The 15061-nt window shown below is 45.6% G+C and overlaps 1 protein-coding gene across 3 annotated transcripts in view; it reads right to left on the bottom strand.

Annotated features, from left to right (window-relative positions):
• cadpsa (Ca2+-dependent activator protein for secretion a) overlaps window positions 1-14482 on the bottom strand; it is a 134992-nt gene extending 120510 nt beyond the window's left edge. For all 3 annotated transcript variants that reach the window (XM_070902006.1, XM_070902007.1, XM_070902008.1), the window contains exon 1: window positions 14111-14482. In XM_070902006.1, coding sequence (XP_070758107.1) covers window positions 14111-14482 — 372 coding nt within the window. The remainder of the gene's footprint in view (window positions 1-14110) is intronic.
• Window positions 14483-15061: the final 579 nt, after the last annotated feature.

Genomic DNA, 15061 nt, shown 5'->3' with positions numbered 1-15061 from the left:
GTCTCCCCTCCACACCGTCCGTAATAAACACACAACTAGAGCCTCAGAGTCTGGTATATTGTAGATTTACTGAAGAATAAACAGAGTACAAGAAATCGAGCTGGTCCCAGGAGCAACTTACCAATCCTCTGTGCGAGCATTCATTTTTATGACAAAATATGCCCCTCCTAATGTATTGTGATGTTTCTGTTTGGTCAATAATTCAACCACTCAAACATGGAACTTTGACATTGACGCTGTTGCTATGCAGAACCCCTATCTACCCCAAATTGCCCCTGCTTTCTGGCATCAGGGCAACTTCCAGTATCGATGCTGTCATATTTTTTCCTCCTAAGTCTCACTTCTGACCTGTTCAGGGCAGAGTGACCTTTCTCTTTTCAATGTTTGCGTGCTCGACATGTGCATACTTTCTGCTCACTAGTGCTTCACGCCCCGCTGGGTCCGTCACCCGTCCGATACCCACAAGCACAAACACACACAAGCTTCACGAGAAATCAATAACCAGTCCATACCTCGCTGGGTGCATCACAGTACATCAGACAGTACAATACCTGCTATTCACCGTGAGGAGATGAAACTGGAAAACAACATAAAACCTACCGCTGGGGCGAAGTGGAGACAATGGCACTGTAACAGCCCAGCACAGAGCAGAGCAGGGGGGGAAACAGCTCTCCATGCGCCGAGAGGCATGAAGGGAGAGCGCACAGTTCAAGCACCCCAAATAAAAATCACTCGAAACAGAGTGAGTCATAGAAGAAACGACTGGCATCCCGCAGATAGAAACGAATGAAAGAGCAGGGGGAGTTAACAGATCATTAGAATAGACACGATTCTAATTAGAATGTGTTAACTTTCAAATCAAACATCTTAAGATATGAGTGGAAAGTTTTGCTCTGTGCAACTGAATTTGTATAATTTGTTTGACTCAAACAGAGCTGAACCACATCATGCGATACTCTGCACCGTAAGAACAAATATTACTGGGACCACGACAGAAAATGCAACATTTAATATCCAGGAATCCACATTATAGACTCTTAACAAATTGGCAGCAATATAGCACTCTGACCACACACGGTCCAGCCATTTCCTAGGTTTCGACCTAGTCTTGTTTTAAGAGAGACAGAGAGAGCACGTTAGGTGAGTAGGTACTCACTCAACAAAGGAACTCAGCCTTCAAGTGCTTTTGAAGACTGAGAGGGATTCTGCTGACCAAACCCAGTTTAGGTGACTCGTTCCACCACCGGTTGGAGATTCTCTGCCTCGTAGTGATGGCAAGACTAGTCGCCATTCGTTGATTGAAGTGAACGAGAGGGCTCATGGACCTGAACGGGGGAGCCCAAGTAGGTAGTAAGTGTGCTAGTGGCCGTAATATAGGCCAGTATCAACGTTAAGTGTTGAGCTGCTGTCAACTCTGCTGTCAACACTTCAGGCGGAGATGTCTCGCAGTGGCTCAAACGGGCTTAATGCTTCCCTTCCCAGGTAGGCTTTTAATGTGAAACATCTGCAGGAAGTGTTGAGTTTCATTGAGTGTAGCTTAACAGCAATCCAAGCACAGCAAAGTGGAAATAATTGTAAGTCATTAGTCATTAGTGGACGAAAACGAAGTGTTTTTGTTTGAAAGAAAAACTTAAAGAAGCAATAATGACTGCTGCTGCACTCTGTTGTTGATGGACGGACATGATGGAAATGCACATTATGTTGCGTAATTACCATTAAGCTAAACATCATAGTGCCGGTAATTCCACCACCCTTTCTGCTCTTTTAAGTGTAAGCGCCACCATTTATGTGAGAATTTACAGCACGCACAGCACTGCGTTAACATAAATTGCATGTTACACACATGAAAAACAGTTTGTGCGGTGTGCGCAGTAGCTTTTAGACAAATTTCTAATTTGGCTTCACAGCTAGACCTGAAACTCTTCATGTCATCTGGTGGAGAGTTCCTGCTGACCTGTGGCTGCATCAGGAGCGCTTCTTTTACTGTGTTCGTATGCATGTATAGATTCATTTCACAACTTCTTCAGGGTTTGTTTGGGCCTCGGTGCAGTTGTTGACATATTTCATGTATGCATATGAGTTGCATACATGCTTACAAGGGGTTTCACAGACTATCAGAGCCACTGTGCGCGGTCGGAGACTCATCGTTCATCTGTGGTTTTAGCAGGCTATTCAGAGCTTTTGAGATTAGCCTTCTAACAACCAAAGGTGGACATAACTTTGGCTGTTGAACATAGATTTGTTCAAACAATCATTTTGTGTTATGTTAAATCATTTAAGGTATTTAGAGAAGGATCGTCTAACCCGCTATCCCTGAAGAAAGCAGCCAAACAGTGCACAGGTTGGTGCCGCCTACATTAGTTAACCCTTGATAGTTGTCAAAAATATATGATACGTCTCCCGCGATTAAGCAACCATTCGGTGACTTTTTTTTTGTGGGAGAAGTTGACGACAGCTAAAGTGCAGAAGTCGTGAATGCCCTAATGCTTACACGTGAATCGGTACGGAGGTGATCGTGCGTATGCCGCAGTCCCGTTCCTGACATGACATCACTGGTGACGGCGAGCTCGTGGAGAAAGTTAAGGCCGGCTGTCTAAGAGGCCGTGGTCTCGTCGCGCTAATTGCCCTGTGGCCCTGCAGACGGTGATGATGAGTATCATATTAGAGTCTCAATAGATTAGATTGGTATGATGACTCACCCCCCCACCCCCCCCACCCCCAGCCTAATTACACAGCACTCATTGCTTTCTATAAGTGGATGTGTCAAAGGAGCTCCGTATACTGAAACACAACAGGCCAACTGAAAAGGCTTTCATCATCATTATCAGCCTACACGCCGTCCTCATGAATTATGCAGACACTATTGATCTGTTTCGACAGCACGCACACACCCGTGCTGTAAACCTTTGATAACATCACTCAAAATGGTTTTCCTTTCTTTAACTGCCTGGTTTCGCGTTGCCAGGCACACTGATACTGAAAGCAGTTAGAACTAGTTAGGGTGTGTGTGTGTGGGGGGGGGGGGGGGGGGTCTGTTCACATGGGGTGATGTCTGTATTGTTGAAGGTGCGTTTTATTTTTTTTTTACGGCCCGCTCCTCGTCCTCACGCCCCCTTTCCTGGCGTGGCTGGACAGAGGAGAGAGCCCAGTTCTCACATAATAATGTGGAAAAGCTCTTTTGCAAATCCAGGGCCAAAATCATTTCATTTCATTTTAGTAGGTTTTGCAAAAAAGTGAAAATATATTCTCATAAGTTGACCCATCCAGAGTCAGACAATAATAACATTTTGTTCTCTGCGTCCAGTGCATACAGAGATTTGTTGGACATTTCTACAGTCCTGAAAAGGTTTGGAAACCTCTGCTTCTATCAATGGTTCCCTGTTGAAAATGAATGTCTGACAAGCATTATGATGATGATAATAAAGCCGACTGACCTTGGTATGTGCATAACAGGACTGTCTAAAAGGCAGTCGCAACAATTTCTTCAGATACATTCAGACCCCCCATAAAAAGTGTTTATTCTGCAATAAAACTGCTATAAAGCAGAAAACACTGGATGTTTTCAGTTTCACAAGGTTTTTTTTTTTCTCCCACTAACACTTGATAATGTACACGGGCACAGCTCCAGCTGAGTTCATTTGAATGCACACTGCCACAGATTTGGAACCTGAATTATTGGTTGGAGAAACCAGTATTTATACATGTTAATAACATATATATTTAAAAAAAAAAACTGCAATTACACGTTCTTCTCGCAAGGGCAAAGGTGAGAAGTACAAATTTGCTATTGTTAGAAGAAAATCTGAATTGCATAATAACGTGAGCTCAAAATCGTGACTGAATGAAAAAGCCCCCGTAGAATTCTGGAGGCTCAATCTGGGAGATGTGTGTCGTGTGTGTATATGATTGGATGCAGTCATAGTACAATAAACCAGACCTGCTGTGAGCTTTAAGAAATTGCCAGGAAAACTCAAAATGTAAGCAGAAGGCAACTGAAGGCTGCTTTTTGGATATAAGGTGCACTCTACGCATCCTTTTACTGCACTGTCCTTTGTTTCTGTCACTGAAGTGGTTTTAATTGTCACATACAGCTCGTACTGAAATGTCCATCATAAGATAAGTTGTCTTGATCTCTCTCCGGTCTTCCTTGGCTGTCTCTACAGAGCTCGCGGGCGCCCATTGAAACGGTCTCCACCGGCATTCCGCCCAGATGTTAACGCACAGCAGTTTCTGCGGCAGCCTTTTGCATTCCCTCCTGAGGAAGACCTCACATATGGAATGAATCAAAGCATGTAAAAAAAAATGTTGTTTTACGGATTTCTCTGGTCTTGAACATTGTTTGAAACATCATCGTTTTAATCTCAAATTTCAAATTTCAAAATCACGGCCACTGCGCTAGTTCACTGTCATTTTTACCGGCTTGAGAGCTGCAGTTTTAAAGACACTGGAACAGTCTCACAAGAGTGGATCACTGTAAATACCCATCTAAAACTTTTTCTCTTTAGGCTGTCTGAGAAGAACCCTCTGTTCTGTCAAAACTCGAAGGTAACTCACTGTCAACCCAAGTGCGAGTGTAGAAAAGTGGACAACAGGAAGCGTTTTAATATTGCTGTCGGCTCATGTTGATATCAGACAGAAAGTACACGCTGCAAAAGATCTGAAGAGTCATGCAGGAAGGTCATGAACCCCTTCAGCGTAAGCAGAAACCAAATGCACTAATGTCTCGTACAGGCAAAATCTCGTACGTTTGGTGCATAACATCGTGGGACACACTATGGACCAGCGTGATATATATATTATTCCATGCATTCAACTTACTCAAAAAAAAAACCTGGCGCCTACATTGCCCACAATGCATACCAGTCACCTGTCTGGTAGGCACCCCAGATTCAGCTCCAACTTTTTTTTCTCACATATGCCGTGGTACCCCCTGTAAGACCTGCAAACAGACTTTTCTGTGAAGTTCCCCTTTGAGGCCATGCTGATTTGGGAAAAAAAATGGCAAAAGCAGAATGAGAGGCGAGGGAAGACGAGGGGGGGTGGGAGGGGGGGGGGGGTGCAATTCATCAGAGCCCCTATTGTGGCGCAGAAAACAAGCAGACAGATGGCCTGATTGTGCTGCTGCGTCAAGTGTCTCACCTGGGCATACTAACCCCCCCCCCCCCCCCCCCCCCGGCCTGATTAGGAGAGACAAGCAACGTAAATAAAATCTTTAAAAAAAATACAAAAAAAAAAAAAACAGAAGAGAACAAGAAAGCATGAAACTACAGATCTTGTTCAATCAAGAACTCCTCTGACTGCCGGGAAAGAAAATAGGTAGTGTGGGATGTGTGATTGCGTGTTCTCAGAAAGGTCCCATTTTAATCTGTGATGTACATATTACTCTGACACCTTAAAGTACTGTGGCGATTGCCTACTGCATATTCTTATTTTTATTATTATTCATTTTGGGTCTGTACATGTGTATGCATGCCACATTACTATAAAGTTTATCATCATCATCATCATCAGGTTCCCAGGTCTTACGCAGTCGGTATGGTAAATACAAATCCGCTGCTGGAGCTAGTTTATTACACAGTGAAGCGGAGGCCTCGTGGGGGCCGTGGGGGGGGGGGGGTGTTTTCATCGCACATACATCAAGCAGGAGTGTCAACATAGCTTCACTGGGGATCAAAACAATGAACTTGTCAAAGTCCACTATCATTGCTTCGTGATCCAACACTTGAGAACCCTTGATCCTTTATCGGGATGAAATATCTGGCTCTTCAGCTGCTAAATGCTCCACTGTGTTCACCAGCTGGCCCGCTAACTGTGTCTGTCTGCTGTTTTGATATTGGGCAGGTGGTCTACAGTGGGTTTATCGGAGCCTTCTCTCTGAAAACAGCTGGAAACGATGTTGACGAGAGCAGAGAGACTGAACCAAAACAGTAATGCTGCAGGCTCTAAAACCAAAACAACGAGCTGAAAGGCACAAAAAAAAAAAAGCTCCTAAAAGCTACGATCATCACATAGATATTATTGATGAGCAAGCTTATTACTCCAACGCAGGGTGTTACTGCAAAACTTAAAAATAAATGTCAATGTGATTTTGAGTGGGGGGGGGGGGTTTGTTGTTTTTTTTAAACAGAACCTGGACGCTCTGGTTTAATTTCAGCTCTCTATTTGTGGTAAACGCACTGGCTTTGTCCAGAATCTTGTGAATAGTGAGTCATTTTCCAGAAAACTGATTGGTAAGGAGGGTTCAGTCACACCATTTATAAAGTAACAGTAACAGGAATCAATTCATATTGACGGAATTACCACAATTACTGGAATCGCTTGTGAAGGCAAAGCGAATCGGTACAGAGATTTCGTGTAGGGTTCATCTTCAGTGGACTTGGGACGCGCAAATTTGCACCGTTGGCCAACCACAAACCTTTCGGAACTGGTGACCATTGAGGGAACAGAGAACTGGAGAAGTTTAAACTGCTCCACGTGAGACACGAGCCGTGAGACCAAGTCATTACATTTCTGACACCAACTATTTCATGAGGCCACGCATATGGATTTCGCTTCGTGTCAAGTTTTTGGGATACGATCACATGCTTGACCCTTACGTCTGTGTTTTCACGCAGCAGGATAAACAAAGTCTGGGTTTCAACTCAAATCCACTGACCAAATCCCAAGGATTATTTCTGGGTATGATTGAAACGTTACATAACTTTGGCTAGCAACAGTTTGCATCCAGAATGCTATCAAAGCTCTGATTAATAACTTCCACTGCAGCCTCTGTGCTTCCTCTACTTGCCTTGAAAGATTTGCACAGGATCAAGAACACAGACGACCTCTGGAATTATGACAAATCACGCGAGGACCCCAGGTATTGCCAGTCCTGTACAAATAGGCCTTTTAGCAGGCGAACCCGCTAATCTTGCTTCTGTCTTCTGCTTCTTGCCACGCACAGTAAGAGAGGAAATATTGGTGTCATTTTTGTTCTCTTACGTATGAGGACTCACACGAGTTCCCCCGATTTTTGAAACCCCATTCGAACTGGATCTATGTCTCTAGGGGAGGTGGGGTGATTTTAACATTTACGTATGCTGGTCAGTGATTTGAATCCCGTCCAGAGCGCGTATGTAGGTTATTTCCCCACACCCAGTAAATAAATACAGCCACAATTACCTACTGGTTTTTCTGCGTACTGGTCCACCGGTAATTTAAATCAGGGCAGGGCCTTATTTCCCAATAGCATCTTTATCATAGGCTAAAATTATCGTGAAGTCCATCTTGCAAACCTTCTTAAGCTAGGCGTTTTCCAAAAGCCTCGTAACTAAAGACACTCTTAGAAATAATTGTAGATTCCTGAGTGCCTCCTACCCACTCATAGGAGGCTAAGAACATCTTCGGAAGTTCCAGAACCTTTTGGAGGAACCAGAAACTGCACGTTTTATTCAAGTTTTCTAACTAAACTTTCCGCCTCTTTCTGCAGCCTTGCATCACTCCGCTATACACCCACCACCCCACCCCCCCTTAACCAAATGATGCACCAAACACACACGCGCATTTTGCTGGGCTTGAAGCGGAACGTCAAGGTTGTCAACCGTTGTAACTAACTAGCAAACTAACGTCTGTTTACTTACAACAGAGCCGAGCGCTGCTGGCGCCGCCGAATCTAGCTTTGGTCTTTTAATGGCGGTTGGCAAACAGCTTTTAGATGCATTACCGCCACCTTCTGGAATCGGGATGTGAGTCAGAACGGTTGGAAAAGGAGTCAAGCGTGTAGAATCCCTTGTTTGTACAGAGCCACTGTGATTGGTTGTTTGATTCAGACCAGGTCCGTTTGTTTTTTTTCAATCTAAATACAAAGTGTGGGGGGGGGGGGGGGCACACAGACACAGACACACAGTCTTTTAAAAGGGGCCCTTCAATTAGATGTTGTTAGTGACATGCAATGGTCAAAATGAGTTATTTCAACCAAAGCTATAATTCAACAATACTGCCTACTGCAGCTTTAAGTTTACCTCAACGCCGAGATTGTTTCTGCTTTCAAAGCAGCTCTGACCTGCAACAAATGTTTGAAGACCTAAAACTGCAATTTGCAAAGTCTTGATAAGACAGGTTTGAACATGAAAGAAACAAGCAACAGCCACGGCTTTATCTCTTTTCAGCCCACAGCATCTCAAGCCCGGCGCAGTACCACCCACTTCCCAGCTGACTGGCAAATGTGTTTGAGAAGGCGTCTGAGCTCCGGAGTGCGATCTAAACACAGAATGTCAAATCAGACTCTCATTCTCTGTCTACCTCTGCAGATCCTCTCGTAACACGTGGACTGATTCTGACATTGTGTCTGAACCGCGCTGCTGGCGCCATTCTGAATGGCTCGCGTTCAGGAGCCTTTAAAGTGCACTCACAGCAGCTGTTTGAGCCCAACTTTGGAAGGGACGAGAAGATGGAAGGACAAAAACGGCTTTGTCACTTGAGTCATCAGGTCGGTCAGTTTCCGCTTTTGTTAAGTGATGAATGAGCCAAAAGCTGCTGATGTGCAATGTTTGCATCGTCATTTCCCCCGAGAGCCAGCGGGGCTCGCTGCAAGTGAGCTCTTCGAACTTTTGCAATCTGAGCGAAGTTCAGCGAAATGATTAATTGTGATGGAAACAAATCACAGTGGAATGGGACACTGTGTTTAGATCACATAATGGAAGGAGGCGGGGGGGTCAGAAAACCAGTGGTGGAGAGTAAGTACATTTACTCAAGCACTGTACAGTTTTGAGGCACTTGTACTTTACTTTCACTTTATATTACTTTATACTTCTATTCAACTGCATTTCAAAGGAAAAGCTGCACTTTTTACTCCATTACATTCATTTGACTCATTTAGTTACTAGTTACTTTATAGATTCAGATTATTAATCCAAAATAATTATCAACGAATAAAATGTTGACATATTGTTGCAGATTCAACTCCACAGAAGAATATAAAGTAAATACAGTTAGCCCAGCTGCAACGTGAAAGTGATACATACTTTAATCTGTCAAGGATTCTGATCCAATGATCTAATATAGGCTGCATTGTTCTGAAATGGGCCAAACTGCATAATACTTTTGGTAATTTAAGTATATTTTGATACTAATACTTTTGTAATTTTTACTGAAGTCAAATTTTGAATGCAGGATTTTTACTCGTAACAGAGTATTTGCACACCGTGGTGTTGCTACTTTTACTTGAGTAAATGATCTGAGTACTTCTTCCACCACTGCTGAACACCCACTAACACCAGCCCAGTGTCCCTAGGAATTACGTCCATATTGGAACGATTTCAGCACCTCACAATTTACGTCCAGTGTCAACGTTCGGAATTTTAAACTTGAACTTTAAACTTTGTGATAACCGTTGGCAAGACATCTTTTATTAAAAGTTACAATAAAAATCTTGTCTCGTAGTTTGTAACCACGTCATCTGACGCTCAAATGTAGTATTATAGTAAATGTAAGTGTTTCCCCCTGAAATGTAGTGGAGTTGAAGTATAAAGTAGCAGAAAATGAAGATAAGTGAAGTACAATTACCCCAAAATAGAACAGAACTTGAGTAAATGTACTTAAATGCTTTCCACCACTGCATCTGGTGTAGAAACAGGTCATTTGAATTTGAAGTCTTTGCCATAGAGGTATTGCATAGCTATTTTTAAGAGGCTAGGGTGGAGTCAACAAGTATGCTAGTGAGTGTGCAGTCAGTTCATGCACCGTTCCACACTTCATACACCATGACAGCGAAGCGTGAACCCCTCAGTGCGCATGAAACCAAAGTGCCTTTCATCATGCACTCCCCAGAGTGGAGGAGAATCTCACGGGGACAATGACATGTAATATAACGACACCAAAATAACATGTTGACACGGACAGCAAATAACAAGCCACCTTTAGTGGAGCGCTGTAGGGGCGATCAGCTCTCACCAGTGTGACATGTGGAGCAAACATGAGGACTATATACTGCATTTAAAACACAAGAAAGAACCTGCTCTCTTACCACTTGGCTCAAAGGTTATTATTAGTGGTAGAATTAGTGAAATTCAGCAGTTATTTGTTTAATTTTCTTCAAATTGGCTCCATTACAGCAGTTGCTGTAAGAAATTGAAAGGTTTAAAAACTTTGTGAGCACGGACCCCATAAGCTGCCATGGCTTATGGGGGAAACAAAAACTACCTTCCTTACCTTGGCTATTATTATGTGACTATTATGTGACTTATGTGAGACTTCTTTTGAAGCTGTCGAAAGGCACTCTGGGAAACAACAATCCCTCAAACTGGATTTATGCTTGTTGCATGGGATTGTAGATACCCACGGCCTAGTTTTTGATTTATACTCCAGTGTTGATCCTATGACGGATGCCTGTATTGTGCATGACCAGCCGTAATGTGCTGTATATCCATTCTTTCCTTCACTTCCTGATGTAGAGCGACAGTGGGGAGTTTTGCCTCGTCTCATTACTCAATGGGAGACTATGGACGTGCAGTCGCCATAGTTACGTTCTTTTATTCGCTGTGTTGCAGTGGAAATGGCTGAAAAGGGGCAGGTTACCGAGCCTTTCGTCGGCATGCTTAGTGCTGTCTTCACCCCCGACGATCCCCACCGACACCTGAAACTTGTTGTGGGAGAAAACGCGAGCAGCTCGAGCTGACCCATAGTTTTCCATCCAAACGTTTTAACCGAATTGTGCCAAAATCGGCAAAAGGAAATCAAATGCGTGTTTCCATCCTCTACTGTTTCGCAAATATTAGGTCACACAGTGGTGATTGAGCCTACTGGCATTTGCAGTCTTACGAGCTGAGCGTCGGTGGCGACATTCCCGGGAAAGCAAATGCTGTATTAAGTTGCTGCCAATGCAAGCCGAACATTTCCTACTGCCGCAGCTACACATTAAAAGCATTTGACTGGTGGTGAGTGGCAATTTCTGGTGAATACATAGTCATACAAAGTCAAAACTTCGTCTCTCTGGCAGCATCTGCAGATGGACTAGCAGTCCCCGGACATTGAGTAAAGAAACTAGCAGTTCAGGAGGAGTAAAACACAAGGTTTCGTCACATTTCACGCTTCTTCGCAGTATGAAAGTGCAAGGCCTGTGGTATATGGTCATCTGCGTGGTTTGTACTCTGGACTCTCCATTACGCTGGCGAAACACAAGTTGGCTTTTACCATGAAGAAGTCACAGGTAAATGCAGTGTGTTTGACGGCGAGATTAGCGCCGACCGCTACCGTTCACGCGCCTACAAACAGGGCCATTTTGACAATATTTTTGACAGTGGATCCGTTTGAAATATTGCTTTATAAGTGCCGTCTGGGCCTGCTCAATATGAAAAGTGACCTGAGGTAACTTGTGTTATGATTCAGCGCTATATATAGAAAACTTGAATTGAATGGAACAAGAGGGAGCAGCCACAGTGAGTTGTGAGGCGAAGAGCCGCAGGCGACGGGGCTGCACACCTCCAACCTCTCCGCGACGTAACCGACCCCTGTGGCGTCGCCAAACCGACCAGGACCGAAACCGTACACATTACGACCTTAAACTACCACCACGCCCCACAGCTTAGCTGATTTTGCTGCAGTGAATTCTTTTTGGGAATAAATTAATAATACAGCAACGATAGAGCACGCAGCACTCGGACGTCTTTAAGGTCTAAAACCCCCGCCCCCTCCGTTGCTCCAGATGTGCCAATTTGTTGGACATGAAAATGTGCAGCAGTCCCTTCGTGGCCAGCCACAGACATGCTGTTGTCTATTGTTGATGGTAGAATCACAAGTTCAGGATGACATCTGAGTCGGTGTGGTGGGCACCAGCGACTCCCTCACTGACTGAGCTCTCTGTAGATGCAGGAGGAATATTCCATTCACTTCCTGTTGCACCGTTTCATGCTTTAGAAAGCTCGACGTCATCGCAGGCTGATAGAAATAATGGACCATTAGGCAAACAAGTGCCCTTGTTAAGTCTGATTACGAATTCTCTTGGTGCCGTGCCACATTCACAAGTGTCGTATCACGTTTATATAGTACCAACCGATCAGTGGATGCATCCATATATACACACAGGCGGTCAAACAACTGGCTGACCATCACCGAGCTCCACTTGTAGCAGGACACAAACAGGCAACTGACACTAGGCAGTTAGCTATGACGATGCATATTGTTCGTAGATATCAATGGAACAGACTCTTTTCTGCGTAGCATTTTCAACGCAACATCCATTATTGTGCTGTGGTATTATGTAAGCAGGCGTACTCGCTGAAAGACATATAAACACGGAGGAGGCAGCAGCAGCGAAGGTCATTTCCGGTGGTAAGGTTGCTGCTCGTGTTTTGCGCTTGCTACTTGCTACCTGTGCCATATCATTTACATGAATTGCATCACTGCGGTTGCTCTTAAAACGGCACGCGAGCCATTATAAACTCCGTGAGGAGGACCTGATGGTGACTGTGTGTCTGTAACGTTTTTTCCTGTCCCCTAGTGGCCAGAAAAGTGAGTGACGCAGCTTTAATACGTTGCATCAGAACTCTTTTGAAGTTCCTCCTGTAGTGAACGTGTAGCTTCGACTTTTAAGAGATTTGTTCTGTGTGAAAACAGACTCAATCATAAATTTGCCCCTAACAGTTTAACAGCAGAATCAATGCAGAGTTAGTTTTAGGTTAACGCGCAGGGGACAAAACGTGCATTTTTCTTTTGTTTGAGTTAGTGGCTGCCACGGTTAACGCTTCCTTTTCTCGGGTCTTTGTCTTGGGAGTGTGCACACATGTTCAAGAATCTACATTTGCTAACATGATTCTCTTAACCCGATAATGGAAGCCTGGTGTGAAGGAGAGAGAGAGAGAGAGAGAAGCAATTGCGTAAAAGCCATATTTGAAGCCCATGCAAAATCTCGCGGCGGAGGGTTCTGCCTGAAGACGCACTACTCGTTCAGACCCTCCAGTGCGCGTTGGTACTATGGTGGGGACGCGACAGAGCCACGCTGGACGTGTTACAGCTCTGCGTTTCAGTTGTCCACCTGGCCTTGCAATGGATCACATTGCTGCGCCCAAAACTGTCTTTTCTCTTCAGTTCCAGAAACAGTGTGGAAGGTACCGAAAGCTCTTTTGGAAACAACCACACAAACAGTTTTGCCCGTGAGGCGACCGCACTACGCGCCGTACAAAGTAGTTTATTTTCGAGCACGCTGGCACATATAAAGCCCTGCAGTACCAATGCAGACCATCAGGGGTGCGCGGGCGCCCAGTTGAGGAACAGTGCCGCAACGAAGTCACAGCGCACCTTTAAAAATGGAATGTTTCATAGTATTGTTGCGAAACAAACCAACGCATTGGCCTCATGTACCTCAGGGTTGGGTTATGGCGATATTTCCGGCGGTGTTCACTTCACAAGGAGGATGTACTGCGCAAAGAAACATTCCTCTCCCGCGATGCCATTCAGTGGCACCGGTGAGTGGAGTGGGAAGAGCAGTTTCTCTTGTGCAATAGATTGTTCCAATAAGAGCTGGGCTTGAGACTAGCAGGAGGGGGGGGGGGGGGGGGGGCACTGATGCTTCTATGCCCAGCGGCAATTCACATATGCAAGAGCTACTACAATGGGTGGGAACAACATGAACACACATGCTCTCTCTCATCCTCTTGCCTCCCCTGGTGTTGCCAACCCTGCCTGTCTTTGGTTCGGATTATTAAACATTTCATTGTTTCGTTTTAACCCTTCATCGTTCACAATCAATCATTGCAGGATGTTGGGTGGAGGGAGAAAAGAAGAAGAAGACAAAAATGTTCTTCGTGTGCAGCGAGGTGGTGTCATCACAGTCGATCTACTGGCTTTTTTTTTTTTTTTGGGGGGGGGGGAGGTTGTTTTTGTTTTTAGTTTTTCTGCTGAAAAGTATTAAGGTTCTGGATCCTCGTGTGATGTGCAATAAATGGGATGTGTGAAGGGGGATTCATCGCGGACTGTGTTCATATTTCAGCATTCTGCGATGCCGGCTGCGGGAGCAACAGTTGGTGTCATGAATGTCAGCGGTGCCATTCTGGAAGTGAGAGATGCGTTTAAAGAAGAAAGACAGCTTTGAAGTTAGGTGTGTGTGTGTGTGTGTGTGTTTATCACTTGATCTTACCTTCTGCTGCCTCCTGGCCATGTCAGTCGGCTGCTTGGCGTTGAACGGATAGGCGATGCAGCGCATCACAAACACATAAAGCTGGAGTCTCTTCTTCTTCTCCTCCTCCTCTCTCTGCATCTTCTCCAGGTCCTCTTTCTCCTTGTCGCTGCCCACCGACGGGCTGGGGCTGGAGGGTCGGCCGCCGCCGCCGCCGCCGCCGCCGCCACTGCACCCGCGGCCCCGGGGCTGGAGCCCTCCGCCGCCGTGGCCGTCGGCGACTCGGCCCGGTGACAGCCGGGCTCCTCCGAGGCTCTTCGGGGCCGCCACCTCTTTGCGCTCCACCTCCAGCATCTCGTCCCCTTCCTCCTCGCTGGAAGACGGGTCCAACATGCTTGCCGAGGCTTGGATGGGGACTTATAGCCTACCTGCTGCAAAAGGTAAAACTGCAAAAGTAGAGGGGGGGTGGGTGGGGGGGGGGAGATGCCGATCACCTTCAGTGTCAGCCACAGAGGGAGAGATCCAGGGGGGCGCCGCTGTGGAGACGCGGCTCAGACTGTTGCTTTCCAAGAAAACAAAAGGGAAAAGAAAACTGCCGTCAGACGAGTCAGTCTCAGGAAGAAAACGCAAAAGTGCTGTGGAGTCCAGTTGGTTGCGTGATCCCCAAGCCTTTCAAGTCTGCCAGTCAAGTAGCACATAGGAGGGATTTATCATGAGAGCAGATACAAAGGGGGAGGGGTCGCGGGGAGAGAAAACAGGAGGAAACGTTGATGTGTTGTTGATGCTCCGCTGCCCCTGCAGGAGGGAGAGGCTGGGCCCGGAGCTGACCGCGGTGCTGAAACCCGATCCCCGGCCGCTCTGGGATCAGTTTTGATCGGGCCGTGAGCGAGAGAGATGGAGCAGCCACCTGATGATCCAGCTGAGTCAAAGGGAGGGCAGGTTTACACGGCACCAGACCGGAATCGAAGCGGT

Source organism: Enoplosus armatus, chromosome 3 (genome assembly GCF_043641665.1).
Source record: "Enoplosus armatus isolate fEnoArm2 chromosome 3, fEnoArm2.hap1, whole genome shotgun sequence".
Taxonomy (NCBI): domain Eukaryota; kingdom Metazoa; phylum Chordata; class Actinopteri; order Centrarchiformes; family Enoplosidae; genus Enoplosus; species Enoplosus armatus.
This window is presented reverse-complemented; position numbering and strand designations above follow the sequence as displayed.